Source organism: Halichoerus grypus, chromosome X, assembly GCF_964656455.1.
Source record: "Halichoerus grypus chromosome X, mHalGry1.hap1.1, whole genome shotgun sequence".
Classification (NCBI taxonomy): Eukaryota; Metazoa; Chordata; class Mammalia; order Carnivora; family Phocidae; genus Halichoerus; species Halichoerus grypus.
Window position 1 is genome coordinate 75,551,911 of NC_135727.1, and position 15,691 is coordinate 75,567,601.

A 15,691-nucleotide genomic window follows, 5' to 3' on the forward strand; every position below is an offset into this window, starting at 1 on the left:
GGGAAGAAAATTCAGGTACCACAATCCTAGCCCATTTTGTAGCTTTACCAGCTGTTCCTGAGTCTTCTTCTGATCCCGGGAGGCCTGCAACAGGGCTTCCTTGGCCTCTTCTGCTTCTTGACGCTCTTTGGCCAGTTTTTCAGCCTCACTCTGGGCACGCTTCCGCTCCTGTTCAAGCTCCAGAGCCCTGCGGGTCTGTTCTTCTAGTTCTGGAAAGAAAAGAAGGGGGAAAGGTGGTGAAACATGCAGACATGGAAGGAACACTTAGTTTCCTTCCTGGAAATGCTTCACCCCAGGGCACAGCTGGCAGAAAGCTCTGGGCACTCTTCCTTTTGCCCCAACTTTCATCTATCTGTAGCCACATATGGATTATATAGCCTGAGTCTGCAGCTCAGGCAGGAAAACCCAGTCTCCAAGGTGACTGACTCTAAGCCTCACCCTGTTGAGCCTTCTTAGTCTGTTCCTCAATTTGCTTCAGCCTCTCCATCAGTTCCTCCTTTTCCCGTTCAATCTTCTCCTTCTCCTTTTCTGCCATCTCACGCTTCTTCTTCTCATTTTCCAGCAAAGCACTAAGAAAAGAGAAAGGGATGGAATAGTCACATGGAAAGGCCCTAAGGCTCCCTGGCCCTGGACCCTCAGCCCCGACCCATCCAACATACTTAGAGCCTGTGAGTTGTGACCACGCTCCCGTATCTCCACATCCTGTCCTTACATCATAGCCCCACATGGGTCAGTACACTCAGGACCCTGTCATTTGTCCCAGAGTCATGAGATCCAACCTGAACTCCCAGCTCTACTACTCACCAGTGGGTAACCAGTGGGTAAACTTAGCTATGTCACTTCTTTGCTCTTGTTCTCAGTACCCCTATCTGTAAAATGGTCTAATAAGTCCTGCCCTGTCTACTGTGCTTCAAGCCCAGCCATCTGGGTATCAGTCCTCAGGCCTAACTCTGCAGGCCCTCTGAAGCCCAGCTCTAGGCTCTTTTTTCCCAGAATTTGTTGCAAATCTAGAACAAGTATTCACTTTTTCTTGCCCCAATACCTCTTCCAGGAGGTTGCCTTTTCACCCTAGGTTAGGTGTCTTTTCTTTCTCTGAGCCCTCAGAATACTTGGCCTATCCTTCTCCCCATCCCTCTTCTTTATTATTTTTCTCCACAGCACTTCCTAACCATCTCACATACTGTATAATTTGCTTATTTGTTCTGTCTCTTCCCACTAGAATGTCAGCTTCCTGATAGCAGGGATTTTTGTCTGTTTTTATTTTTCACTGCTCAATAAATATTTATTGAGTGAAAAAATGATACAACACTTGTACCTTGAACAGTTATGTATATATTATTTTTCCTCTTTCTCCAACCAGACTGTGAGGTCCTTGAGGGCAAGGTTCCTGCCAGATCCGGCTCTGTAACCTATCCCCAATCTCAGTAAAATTTTTCTGAATAAATAAGGACGTTGAGTGTCTAACTTCTCAAACTTTTCTAGCCTACTAGATTTAGAAGCCTCCTGAGGTTCCAAACTCTTTATGACAGTACCTACTAGTACCTACTAGAACAGGGCTCTCAAACCTTAATGTGCATAGGAATCACCTGGGATCTTATTTTTTAAATAACTTATTGAGGTGAAATTCACATAATAGGAACCACTGTAAAGCAAACAATTTGGTGGCATTTAGTACATTCACAATGTTGTATATTCACCACCTCTATCTAGTTCCAAAACGTTTTCATCACTCCAAAGCAAAACCACATACCCATTAAATGGGTTTCTTCCTATCTCTCCTCCCCATAACCCCTAATAACCACCAACCTGCATTCTGCCTCTACACATTTATCTATTTTGGATATTTCATATAAATGGAATCATATGGTATATGAAATTTTGTGTATGGTTTAACTTAGCATAATGTTATAGAGGTTCATTCACATTGTAATATGTATCAGTACTTCATTCCTTTTAATGGCTGAATAATATTCCATTGTACTCAATGTATTCAATGTGTTTATCCATTCATCTGTTGGACATTTGGGCTGTTTCTACCTTATGGCTATTGTAAATAGCACTGCTATGAACACTTGTGTACATGTACTCTTTTCAATTATATTGAAAATAGACCTAGGAGTGGAATTGTGGGATCATATGGTAATTCTATGTTTAACTTTTTAAGAAACCACCAAACTATTTTCCATAGTAGCTGAAACATTTCCACCAGCAATGTGCATGAGTTCCAATTTTTCCACATCCTTGACAACAGCTATTATTTTCTGTATTTATTTATTATATCCATATTAGTGAGTTATCAAGTGATATCTCACTGTAGTTTGGATTTGCATTTCCCTGATGACTAGGGATGTTTTCACATGCCTGCTGGCCATTTGCATAACTTCTTTGGAGAATTGATCACCTAGGATCTTAAGCAGATTCTGAATCAGCAGGTCTGGAGTAGGGTGTCAGATTCTGCCTTTCTAATAAGTTCCCAAGTTGCTGTTGCTGTTGCTGTTGCTGAGCCTTGCTACACTTTCAGTAGCAAGGGGGTTACAAAGTATAAGGGCTTCATAAGGAAAATTCTGTTGGCTCTTCCCAATTCCACTCAGAAATCCCCAGAGTCCATGTTTAAATGTGCATGGAGCTTTCTGCTAATGCCACTACACTGGTCAGATAGCCCGGAGCAACCCAGAATCTATCTAGAAGAGCAATGGCATGAGGGTCAGAGACAATGTGGAACTATGAAATACCCCTCCCTCCTCTGAGCCTCTGAAATCCTAGGCTTCTGATGCCTGCTTCCTGGGGAAGAGGATGCCTGAGACTTCATGGAGGAGGTGATAACCCTGTACAGCTCCCTCTCCCCCCATCCAGGATGGTTTCATGTCTTTCCTTTATCAATCTTGACGCTTTTGAGAAGCTTCTTTGCCCAAGCCTCCGCCTCCATTCCAGTTCCACAGAACCTACCGTTCCATCTGTTTCTGGTGCTTCTCCTCCCGGGCCTGTGCCTTCATCTGCTGTACCTCAATGGTGTCAGGCTTGCGACGGCGCATGTATAGCTCATGGTTCCCCATGCACAGGGCCAAGATACGCTTGTTAATCCGCAGCCGGGGAGCATAGAAGACAAAGTCCTGATGGGAAACCAACAATCAAAATGAGATTGGAGGGACAGATGAAGGTGAACTTCTGCCTTTTGAAAGCACTGGAAGGGTTATTTAGCCCAGTTTTCTCATGTTACAGATAGGAAGATTAATTATCAGAGTGGTGAAGTGAGTTGCCCATGGTAACACAGCAGACTAGTGGCAAACCGGGGACTAGAACCCAGGCTTCTTGACTCTGAAACCAGTGCTCTTTTCACCAAACCACAATTTCTTTCAACCTTTGCTTATGAAAGCATCACATCCTAAAATATCCTCAATCTAACTGAAAGATAGGAACTGAATCTATCTGCTAATTAGGGATCCTGTTAAATCTCAGGGGCCTCTCTTAGAGGCCCAATAATCCCTGCATAATATACTGGTATGTACAGTATGGGGGGCAGGACTGTTTCTGTAACCTCCTAAAAGCATATCCTAGACATAGCCCCTTAAATCATTTTTGGAATAAGGCAAGTTGTAAATATATACATAAATACATAAATCTGAACATTGATTGTCCTGGCTGTCATTTTTAAAAATAAGCCCTTGATCTCAGCTGGCTTTGTTACTTACCTTTTTCCAACGAAAGTTGAACACAGCAGCAATTAAAAAAAAAAAAAAAAAAAGAAAGAAAAAGAAAAACCACACACACACACAAGAAAATCTAGTTTGTTTGTTACTATAAATACCACTGGACCAAGGTTACCAACTAATTGGCTAACCACCAGTTCCTCTGCCATGGAACCCAAACTACTACTCTTTCATATGGCTTAGTGTGCAGTGGACGGAGCACAGGCTCTAGAGGTCAAATAATGTATATATAAACCCCAGATTTACCATTTTTAGCAGTGTGATCTTGGGCAAATCACTCCAATTCTTTGAACCTTAATTTCCACAGTTATCAAACAGGTATGCTACGACCTACCTGACAGTGTTGTTGAGGGTTAAACAAGATAACATTATATATATTATATATATATATATAGTGCCTATATATATATATATAGTGCCTAGCAGCAGAAGTTCAGAGACCTTACAGCTGGAGAAGAATTGCTGAGGCTTCATGAGAAGGGTCTGTCTCAGCATGGCCTTTGATCCTTGTTGGACATGAGGTACACCAAAAGACAAGACCCTTTTCTGTTTTCTATCCTACTCTCAATCACTTCCCAGTCTTACCAACCACAGGCAACTGAGTAGGTGAAAAGTGTGGTGAGCATGTTAGAGGAATGACTGGACCCAAAGCCCTTCCTTGTTCTTGGGTTGCTCTGGAGATAAGTCTTGAGAGGACAGCAGCAAAGTTATACCAAAAAGCAGGTTTGGAAGATCATCTTTGGATCTGGACTTCTGGCTTTGTCTTTTCTCCACAATTAAAAATAAATCAAGTACAAGAACAGTTTCACTTTCTGGAGCCTAGAGGCTTTAACAAATAAGATGCACTCTCTGTTTCCACCCCACAGCATCAGGACAGCAGAAGACAGTGGTGGAGAGGCTGTGGCTCTCCCTCAGCTATGCTTCTCCTAACACACAGGTAGCAGGGTGGCACCAGCTACAGGATGTCTCCTGGTCATGTCTTGTCATCAATATCCCCTTCCAGTGCCAATCTCCTTTTGTGCCTCCTATTCCCAGTCCCCGCACACACAAACACAAAAAAAAGCCAGAAAAATGAGAGAAAGATATAATGACCTGATTGCTCCTAGCATTATCCAGGTCTTGGCAAGTACCTGTCTTGTTCAGTAGGAGGAATCACTTACCGGGGCTTTTTTGTCAATGGGCTTGATGACAAATTTCTTGTCATTGAAAGAAATATTTCTGATTTCACTCCAGGGAAAGCCTATCTTGGGAGTCAGTCTGTAGAGAACAAGAACATTAGGACAAGGGAAAGACAGGAAGGACATAGAGGGTCGGTGGTGTGCCCTCTGTATCCCCAACTTCTTCCTTAAGGAGGTAGATTCATTGTCAGCTCAGCCAGTGTTATCACATGCCACCAGGTCAGTTGCCAGCATTGAGGATGCAAAAAGGACCTCCTGATACCACAACCAACTTACTATTTCTCGTCCCAAACTCTGAGGTTTGTTTTATTGTATTTTTTGTTGAGGCATGGACCTTGTAAAAATCTCTCACAAGAATCTCCAGCCCTATTTTACTGGGACTCTTTCACCTAAGGTTGTAATAGTTGGGGAGAATGTAAACAATGAGCTCCAAGATTCAGAAGTTACATGGAACAATCATTTATTACATTCATCCTCACCAAGAGCAGACCAAGGGAAAAAAAATAAGCAAGTGAGAGAAGTCTGTAGAAAGAGGAACTATAGGCCAAAAAGCATTTAATCATCATATGGGAGTAGGATTAATTACAAATCCTGACAAGGTAGATGCTAGGCTAATGCTGTCCAATAGAAATATAATGAGATTTTAAATTTTCTAATAGCCATATGAAAATAAGTAAAAAAGAAACAGATGGGAGTAACTATAATAACAGTTCATTTAACCCAGTACATCCAAAAGACTATCATTTGAACATGTAAATTAATATTTAAAAAATATCAATGAGACATTCATCATTCTGTTTTTCATACTAAGTCTTCAAAGGCTTGTGTATAGTTTACACTTACAGCATATCTCAGTTTAAGAGTAGCCACATTTCAAGAGCTTAATAGCCACATGTGGCAAGCAACTACCATAGTGGATGGTCAATGCAAGATTTAGAGGCCTGGGAGGTTACGCAATCATTTGGGCTGATCTAAACTAGGTAGAAAAAGGTGGGACCCAGGTGGAACCCAGAGATACAGTCCTACTTCATGAGAAGCCCTAGGTGTCAGAGTGGCCCAAATAAACTAAGAGAACTCTAAGCTATACCTGTCATTCTGCTCATAGATGTTGAGACCTAGGGCATCCACTCCCAGCCACAACTCTGAGCCTTTCTTGTTCTTGATGCTGAAGTAGTTCACACCATACATCTCCAGGTCCTGGGCAATCTTCAGATATTCTAGAACAGCATCCTCCCTAAATAACAGATTTGGGTGGGGGGCGGTTATAGAGGGAAACCTGTGAATCAGACCCAGGGAGATAGCCTACCTACTCTGCACTTCTGACAAGAATCTTGCCATTAGGGGACGGAAAGGGGATAGAAGGTGAGCAGATGATGGAAAATAGAGCACAGCATGACTTTTGTGAAACAAAACCTGCTAACAGGAGCCAAAGATCTGAGGTTCCCAAGGGTAACAAGGGTGGGCTGACCCTCGCTGGCCTCTGGCATGTTAGCTGCAATGAAGCCTCTTACGTTCTTAGCAGAGCCCAGATGGTGTGGTGATGGCAAAATGATAAGATTTGATCCTCAACTAGACAACACCAAATGATCTGCCATGTTTAGAGAGCTCCTTCCACATTTCTTTCTTGGGGAGGAATCCCTGGCACTCTAGAAGCTCCCTAGGGATCCTCAGGTTCCTTTTGTTTCTTTATAGTCAAAACTCTTTGGGCTATCAGTTGCCATCATTCAAAAAAATACAGCTTTATAATGATCCTTAATTGCCTTCTATCTCTAATTTCCCCTATAAATTGCATTCCTATCCCTTTCTCTCCAACATCCTCTAGTGCCCCTAGTCCTTTGCCTCTTTCCACCAGAACCTCTCTCATTCTCCTTGCAAAAGCAGTAGAACCCACAGTTGGTAGGGTGATCTTACCTGAGCATGCCCCGGTGCTCCTCATGCCACACCTGGATCCGCTCCTCCCACTGGTCCTTGTTGAGTTTATGCTGCTCTAGGACCCTGGAAAGACAACAGATAGTAGTTTCAAGCACAAAACCCAAATGCAGGAGTAAAGGGAAGCCCACTTAGCTCTCTGACAGGTTGATGCAAAGAAGATATGGAATCAGCCCACTGAGATCATACTGGAAGTAGACTGAAATTATAGCAGGAGGTATTAATTAGACATAGGGAACTGCCTGAGAGGTAGGAGAGATACAAGAATGGGTGGAAAAGAAAGACAGTGGAAACACCTCCCTTTGTAGTTTTAACCAGAAAATCCAATAATATGCTATGATTTCCAAGTAGGGCAGTAATGTATCAAGAGTCTGTGCTGACTTGAGGGGCTAAGAGTAGAGATGGGCCTCATGGAGGAGGCATGACTCTGTCTCCTAGATCCTTATGGAACAAATGATCTGTGTTTATGAGAAAATTGCTCAGAGATGAGATTACAGCCTGTAGCTAAAGAACAGAGAACTGAGCCCAAATGGCTTTAGAAGAAACCAACAGGCTCAACCTCCCAGATCTACTAGATCATAAGCAAGACTTGTTTTAAATATGCCATCTCAGACATAAAAGCAGTGACTCAGGTAGAGTTCCAGGGCACAACCATTATCCATAATACCTCCAGTTAAGCTGTTCATATGCCACAGCTCCAATAGGACTGAGGCTCCCAGAATGAAGAACGTTTCCTTCCATCCAAAACCTTATGAAAATGGCCGCTGGATGCAGTAACGAAAAATCCAGGGTTAAAAATTCAAAAGACTAGGGGTTCCAGGTCTGGCTCTGCCTCAAACAAGCTGTGGGAGATCTGGCAAGTCAGAGTGAGCACTCTGCTCTATTTCCTTAGCCAGGAAATAAGGATAATGCTTGCCTTATTCATTTTGTGTGTTGTTGTGATGCTAAAACAAAAATAATGAGTGTTTGAGAGCTTTCAGCTTTGAAGTTTATAAAAGCAGAAAGCTCTGTACACTGGTTATTGATATTAAAATACTGTTGGAGCTCCCCCACATCCCTGGCTTGGGTATTTCTCTCTCCCTCCTGTGAACCTCTGATACAAGAGGTCTAAATCAGTGAAAAGGATTGAAAAAAATGGAACCAGGGTGGGAGGAGTCAATCTGTCTCTGGTAATCTATATAAGCACCTGTTTCTAGAGTAATGCAATTCTGTAATCAGGCAAAAGAAGAGAGGGGGAAAAAGCTTTTTATTTTGAGAGTCAGAGAAACAACAGGGTACGGTGCCATATGCAAATGTGTGTCTCTTATACCAACTGCCCCCAAATTTTGAGGTTAGGCTTAAGAAAGCTCCTCTTTTAAGGCTCCCCCCCCAACACCATAAATTAGCAAAGTAAAAACCAGTATGCATAACATGGTCTTCGGACAGACCCTAGTAGAAAGGAACAGATCTGGCAATCCCTGTATGACAGGGCTTAGTCAGCCACGGACCTTCTTCATGCGAGGGCAGATGACCAAAGGCACCACCTCACCTCTGCGGCAGCAACTTGTCCCCAGCCAAGTAGCCAGACTTGTGGACTTCCTTATTGAAGTCGCCATACTTAGACTGGACAGCATAGGAGGCCAGCAGCACAGCAGTCTCAGGTGGGCAGTAAATATCATCATTGAGAATGCCCTCCTTTACTTGCAGGAAGAACAGGCGCTGTGTGATATCCTGGATCAATTCCTCAGATACATCCTCAGGATAGAACTTGGCCCGGAACTTGAAGAGCAGGGGGCTTTCCTTCCGCACATCCTGGGCAGTCACCTGGGAGCAGCAAGGGTTATGGGCTCTTAAAAAATAGTCTTTGGCTGTCAGGTGGTGAGAGACACTGAAAGGTCATCAAATTTGGGTAATCCCGAAGAGCCAGGTGGCAACTGTTCTGGTAATTCTGAAAAGAGACACATTGCTTTCCCTGGGAACCCAATCCCATGTCCATAATTGCTTCTTTTTGGGAATTCCTTCCTGAAATGACCTTACACCCACTGATGATCATAAGCCTTTAAGCTACCATCTGACAATATACCAACTGCCCCCAAATTTTGAGGTTGGGCTTAAGAAAGCTCCTCTTTTAAGCCCCACCCCCCAAACACCATAAATTTGCAAAGTAAAACCCAGTATGTATCACTGAGGCCTAGGAATTGGCTAGACAAGAGAACAAACTAGACTGTCTTTTAAAGCCCGAAATTGGCTCTTAACAGCAACACATTTGTCCAGCAAAAGTCTCCACTTCTTGGGAAAACAAGACTCTGCCCACACAAGGTGAGGCACCTATCCCCTAGACACAATCAGAAACACAAGCCACAAGACATTGGAAACCTCCAAGGAAAAAGTTAGGAAGCTTGAGGATATTGTAATAGAGGACTGCCATGTTCCTGCAGAGACACTGCTTAGAGGTGAAGAACTTGAATGGACTTATACTCAAATCATCTCATTTGGAGTTCAGTTGAGATAGAAAATCAAGAAAGAATGGGTTAAATAGGTGATGGGTATTAAGGAAGGCACTTATGATGAGCACCAGGTGTTGTATGTAAGTGATGAATCACTAAATTCTATACCTGAAAATAATATTGCACTGTATGTTAACTAGCTGGAATTTAAATAAGTACTTGAGGGAAAAAAAGATATGTGTTAATAAACTTATGTGTAGATGCCTATGGGAGAAAAAAAGAAAAGAAAGAGAGAAGCATCTGTATGGAGTTTAGGTATCAGGTGACAGGTGGAGAAGGGACAAGATAAGATTATGAGGCCTTCAAGAGTCTTTCCAGTTTAAGAGTCTGTTACTCTCCTTTTAACAAACTTCCTAAAGTCCTTGAGTTTGGAAAGAAAAAATAGGATACCAATCCCCTCTTGAAAATCCATTAATGACTATGGTATAAAATAAGTCAACATTTAAGACAGAGCTCCCAGGAGAAAGGGAAGGGTGTCTTCCTCCTTGGACACTGGCCATTCTCACTGTTAGAAGTCAAAGTGGAGACAGAGCAGGAGCTCTACCTTGGCTGAGTTCTCTGCCCTTACTCTGTTCTAGTGGTCAGTAGACCACCCAGTGAAAAAGCACAGCCCTGGATTTGCCAGCTAGCACATGTTACCCCCTTGAATATAAAATATGATGGAGGAATGAATTCCAAACCCAACAATGGGGTAAGCAGTTACCTTCTTATTGAGTTTTAGCCAAGTGGAGAAATTTTTAGTGTCCTGGTATTGCAGACCAAAGAACCAAACTTCCCTTAGGCCAATAGTTTTCACCACCTAGAAAAGAAAAACAAAACAAAACAAAACAAAACATTAATTGAATGCCTACTTTGTGCCAGGCACAGAGGACACAAAAGTGAAACTAACATGGTCCCTGACTTTAAAGGACATAAGATGTCCAGGGTCTGGCAAGGAAATACACCTGGGCAGCAGTCAAGAAATGATGGCAGCATCTCTCTACACAAAGTACTTTTGCTGAGGTAGGGAACAGGTTTATCACTTAGGACCACTACCACACACCAATAACTCTATTCATTATCCCCTTTGATTTTCACAATAGCCCTGTAATACTTTGACAATTAGGCACATTTTATAGATAGTGAAAGTAAGTTTCCAAGAAAAGGTTCAGTTAGTGAGTAGCAGAGTCAGGTCTGTTTGACTCCAAACCCATTCAAATCCAGTATTTACTGCCACTTCTTCCTTCTATTATGCCATGTGCTTTTCTACTCCCAGGATGAATTAAAGGCTGGAAGTAGAAAGTGTTGGGCTTAACTCCTATATCTTCTTCTCTTGGGTTGCTCCATTATCTTTAGTAACTAGGAATATGCTCACAGTCTTCTAACTGAATCCCATTTACAATGCCCTAAGAAAGAATGTTCAGGGAGACATAGCAGGTATTGTGGTATCTATATACTCCAAAGATGTGCTGTGTCTGGGTGCTGAGATGCTTCTTTCCAGCCCTGATTAGAGGCTAGTCATGATTCCCCTTACTACTCACACAAGTTGAGAATGGGAAAGAGGGTAGAAACAGGTGAGTACCTCAGTATAGTAGCTAAGTGACCCCTGGTGTTCTGGGCCTCTTGGCTAAGCAGTGGGTAGGAAAGGGAGGCCAGCCAGGAGATGGAGTTTGTTTTCCAGTCCCTGACATTAATATGTTAATGGTTTGGGCTGACAGCTGAACCCCAGCATGCCCACCACTAGAGATGGAGGCAATAAAGCTGACTCATATCCTAATGAGGTTATGCTGATGGTCTTCTTTCTTTTTTTCTTTTTTTTTGGGGGGTGGGTGGGCAGGGGAAGTAGGGGAGTGAGGTGAAGGAATTTACCTGGAGACAGAAATAGGAAAGAAGGACCCAATATTGCTAACGTCCTTCCTTGTGAATAAATCATATCTCCCCTCAACACATACACACACACACACACACACACACACACACACACGCATGCGCACACACACATACCTACCTCCACTATATCCACAAAATTTCTACTATGCACCCAAAGTCAGACCCCATAGTCACTCCTAAAGCTTACAATCTAGAGCTTCAGAGGCCCCAAGGAAAAAGTAGCACATATCTATTAAGTACTTACTGTGTACCAGGTACTGAACACTGAACAACCCTGAGATAGCTATTATTTCTATTTTATAAACGAAGAAACAAAGGCTTAAGAGGCACCCTGCCTAGAAGACATGAATATAGACACTTTTTCATCCAGATGGCTAACAGACACATGAAAAGATGCTCAACATCACTTATCATCAGGGAAATACAAATCCAAACCACAATACCACCTTACACCTGTCAGAATGGCTAAAATTAACAACACAAGAAACAATAGGTGTTGGCAAGGATGTGGAGAAAGGGGGACTTTCTAGCACTGTTGGTGGGAATGTAATGCAAACTGAAGCAATCACTCTGCAGAATAGTATGGAGATTCCTTAAAAAGTTAAAAATAGAACTACACTAAAATCCAGCAATTGTACTACTAGGTATTTACCCAAAGTATAAAAAAATACAGATTCAAAGGGGTACATGCACCCTAATGTTTATAGCAGCATTATCAACAATAGCCAAACTATGGAAAGAGCCCAAATGTCCATCGATGATGAATGGATTAAGATGATGTGGTATGTGTGTGTGTGCGTGTGTAGATTGATAGATGATATATATATATATGCACACACACACATATATATACACATATATATGTATAGATATAGATACAGATACAACGGAATTTTATTCAACCATCAAAAAGAATGAAATCTTGCCATTTGCAATGATGTGGATGGAGCTAGAATGTATTATGCTAAGCAAAATAAGTCAATCAGAGAAAGACAAATACTATATGATTTCACTTATATGTAGAATTTTTTTTTTTAGATTTTTTATTTATTTGTCAGAGAGAGAGAGAGCACAAGCAGGGAGAGCAGCAGGCAGAGGGAGAAGCGGCTCCTCACTGAGCAAGAAGCCCAATGTGGGACTCAATCCCAGGGCCCTGGGATCATGACCTGAGCCGAAGGCAGATGCTTAACCAACTGAGCCACCGAGGCGTCCCTATATGTAGAATTTAAGAAACAAAACAGATGAACATATGGGAAGGGGAAAAGAAAGGAGAGAGGGAAACAAACCACAAGAGGGAGACTGTTAACAATAGAGAACAAACAAGGCTGATGGAGGGAGGTGGGCGGGTGATGAACTAGATGGGTGATAGCTATTAAAGAGTGCAGTTGTGATGAGCACTAGGTGTTGTATGTAAGTGATGAATCGCTGAATTCTTCCCCTGAAACAAATATTGCACCTTATGTTAACTAAAATTTAAGTAAATTTTTTTTTAAATTGTACACCCCCCCACAAAAAAGAGGCAACCTGCCTAAAGCCATAGAGACTAGATGAGAATCCTGATGTATATGACTCCAAAACCTGTACCCTTTCTTTTCTAGCATGCTCTCTTTTAATTCCAAGGATTCATATGAGCTTAGAAGCCCTGGGGTTCCCAAGTGACTAACTGCCTTGTCTCCCTTTTGCCCACATATCTCAGCCCTGTAACGAACTTTGATCATCTCTGCATATAGATATGGTTCCTGGCTTTCCACTAGGCTTAGTCAACAACCACTTTGGAGAGAAGCCATATCCCCAAGTCCTCAACCTTCACTGCTCACTGGGGCATGCATGATGTTCACACTTCCTTTCATAGCTTGAATCAGGTGTCAGGAAACCTGAGTGAAAGTCTCACCTCTGTCTCTAATTTGCTATGTGATCTTAAGGCAGCACATTTCCCTTAGCTTCCCCATCTATCTGGCTTCCCCATCTACTACAACTGGTGTGACTTAAATGGCCTCTTTCTTCCTTCAAGTTCATTCCACTAATTAGGCTATTTGTAAATGAAAAGAAATACAGTCCCATTTCCCACCTACCTCTTGCTGATTTGAGTAACTAGGAACATGTTGAGAAAAGATAAGTTGTGTGTAGAGGGTGTTGAGGGAAGATTAAAAGACTTCCAGGATTCAATGGCAAGGTGAGTCCCTGAGTCTAAGTTAACAGGCAATAGGAATTGCCTATAAGTTTTAGATGGAGAACACAAAATGCTCATGTTGAAATTGATATTGGCTTTTTTTTGCAGAGGATAGAGGGGGAGGGTATTAGAAAAAGATTAGAGAAGATTATTTAAAGCACCTCTTATCTAATCCTAGATCTAACTAGAGCCCAATTAACAGTTCTAAAGATTTTCCACAGGGTTGAAGAAGAATAGTGTGTCCAGATGCAACTGCTGGAGAAGAAGTAATTCAGCCCCAGGTGAGAAAGAGACACACTGAAGATGCTAAAGATGGACCATTAGGGCCAGGACACTAGGTCATGCGATGGCAGCCTCAGAATAGAACTGGTAGGGCAGCAACTGGCCTCTGCCTATACCAACTGTAGAGGCTCGGAGACCCCAGAATTAAAAGGGACTAAGGCAGGTACAGACTACATAATCAGTCCTAGAGGTCCCAGGAATGAGCTCCTTAGCCTCGTTTTGCACCATGTTGTCTGTTTCACTAGAAGGATGAGTAGGGGTGTAATGAGAGGAAGATCACAGGACCCAAAATAGTTCCAGGATGTGGAGTATCTCTGAGGAGCAGTTGGACAAATAACAGCAAAAGTGATATTAAAAAAAAAAAAAAAAAAAGATGTCAGGATCAGTAGCAAATTTTATCTCTCTGAGCTCTGCCTCTTCCCTTATGAACATAGAGAAATCAGATGCATATAAATTTTCCACTTCCTTAGGCTTCAGAGCTTTGGAGAGAGCAATCTCTCTCAGCCTCCACCGAAGTCCCAAAGTGAGGAAATAAGGGTGTGGAGGGAAGGAAATATGATCTAAGGTCAGAATTGAGACTGAAAAAGAACAAAGGATAAAACAGATGACCCCTAGACTCCAGGCTATAAGGAAATCTCCAATTAAGGTACACAGGGTACTGGGAATCATTTGATCAGGCAACTCTTGTCTCCACTTGGGAATGAGGCCAAGCTTTGCTTACTTCCAGCTTTGCTTCCAGCTGAGACCTCCACCCCAGAGAAAAAAGAAATCTTATTTTCTAGTGGGAGAGAGTCTCTAAGTCCTTGTTCCAGGAACAACATCTGTGGCTTCAGTGACTAGGGTCCTTCCCATTCCACTCTGAGAAATGACTCCATCTCTGATAAAATATATATATATATATATTTTTTTTTTTTTTCTTGGCTCCCTTTGACCCCAGACTGCCAACTTATCTGGCCTGAGCTAACATTTCTCAAAGCTTCTATGGCAGAAATCCATAAGCAGCAGAAAATAATAAATGCATATAGCCCAGGGGACACAAAAGATAGGGGGATATAAGTAGATGGCTAAAGCTAGAATTTCTTTGAAGCCTCAGGTTTAATCTTAATTACATGTGCACATTTTACAGTCTACTCCTTAAATATCTTTTTTTTTGTTTTTTAAGGTTTATTTATTTATTTAAGAGAAAGAGTGCATGCACGTGCATGAGCAGGGGGAGGGGTGTAGGGAGAGAATGCTCAAGCAGACTCCCGGCTGAGCGTGGAGCCCCAGGTGGGGCTGAGTCCAACAACCCATGAGACGGACAAGAGTTGGACACTCAACCAACTGAAACACCTAGGCACCCCGTTGTTTTAATAATGAAATAGATAACATCTACAAGTAAAACTGATGCTCCAAGATACTAAATCAAGGGACACCTGGGTGTCTCAGTAGGTTAAGCGTCTGTCTTCGGTTCAGGTCATGATCCCAGGGTCCTGGGATCGAGCAAGTCCCACATCGGGCTCCTTGCTCAGCAGGGAGCCTGCTTCTCCCTGTGTCTGCTACTGCCCCTTCTTGTGTGTGCGTGCTCTCTCTCTCTTTCTCTGACAAATAAATAAAATCTTAAAAAAAAAGATACTAAATTACTAAATCAAATTCATCTCACAGCTCTGTGTACTTCCTAAAACCTGCCATATACACCTACAGGAACTAGGACTTCAGTTTTTAAGACACTGGGCTGTGAATTCTATTGAGCCACACAACACAAACCCTCACAACAGACTGTGAAGTATTATCGGGTCCAAGCAGCATAAACTAGAAAACCTAGGTCCAGTGAGGGGAAGAGATTTGCCTCTGAGAAAATCCTCACTAATTACTAGGAACATTTGAATGTAAGAAAGAACCCTCTTTTGTCTCTCCTCTGCATGTGAAGGCTGCCTACATCTGAGGTCTATGGAGGGAAGGGGCAATCAGGTCAATTCCAGAGCCCAGAGCCCTCCTCTCCATATCCCCCATGCATCTGAGTAAACCAACTAGTGATGTAATGAGCCACTTCAGAAGCCCAGAGCAAAACTGGGAAGCAAGGCTGGAGCC

At 42.5% G+C, this 15,691-nt stretch overlaps 1 protein-coding gene across 1 annotated transcript in view; it reads right to left on the reverse strand.

Annotated features, from left to right (window-relative positions):
- Positions 1-15,691, reverse strand: part of MSN (moesin) — a 63,984-nt gene that overhangs the window by 4,354 nt on the left and 43,939 nt on the right. Inside the window, exons 3-10 of the mRNA XM_036072147.2 lie at positions 10,004-10,099; positions 8,343-8,617; positions 6,797-6,880; positions 5,973-6,119; positions 4,868-4,964; positions 2,947-3,110; positions 439-569; positions 49-209 (exon numbers count right to left, since the gene is read on the reverse strand). Of these exons, the coding sequence (XP_035928040.1) occupies positions 49-209; positions 439-569; positions 2,947-3,110; positions 4,868-4,964; positions 5,973-6,119; positions 6,797-6,880; positions 8,343-8,617; positions 10,004-10,099 (1,155 nt within the window). The remainder of the gene's footprint in view (positions 1-48; positions 210-438; positions 570-2,946; positions 3,111-4,867; positions 4,965-5,972; positions 6,120-6,796; positions 6,881-8,342; positions 8,618-10,003; positions 10,100-15,691) is intronic.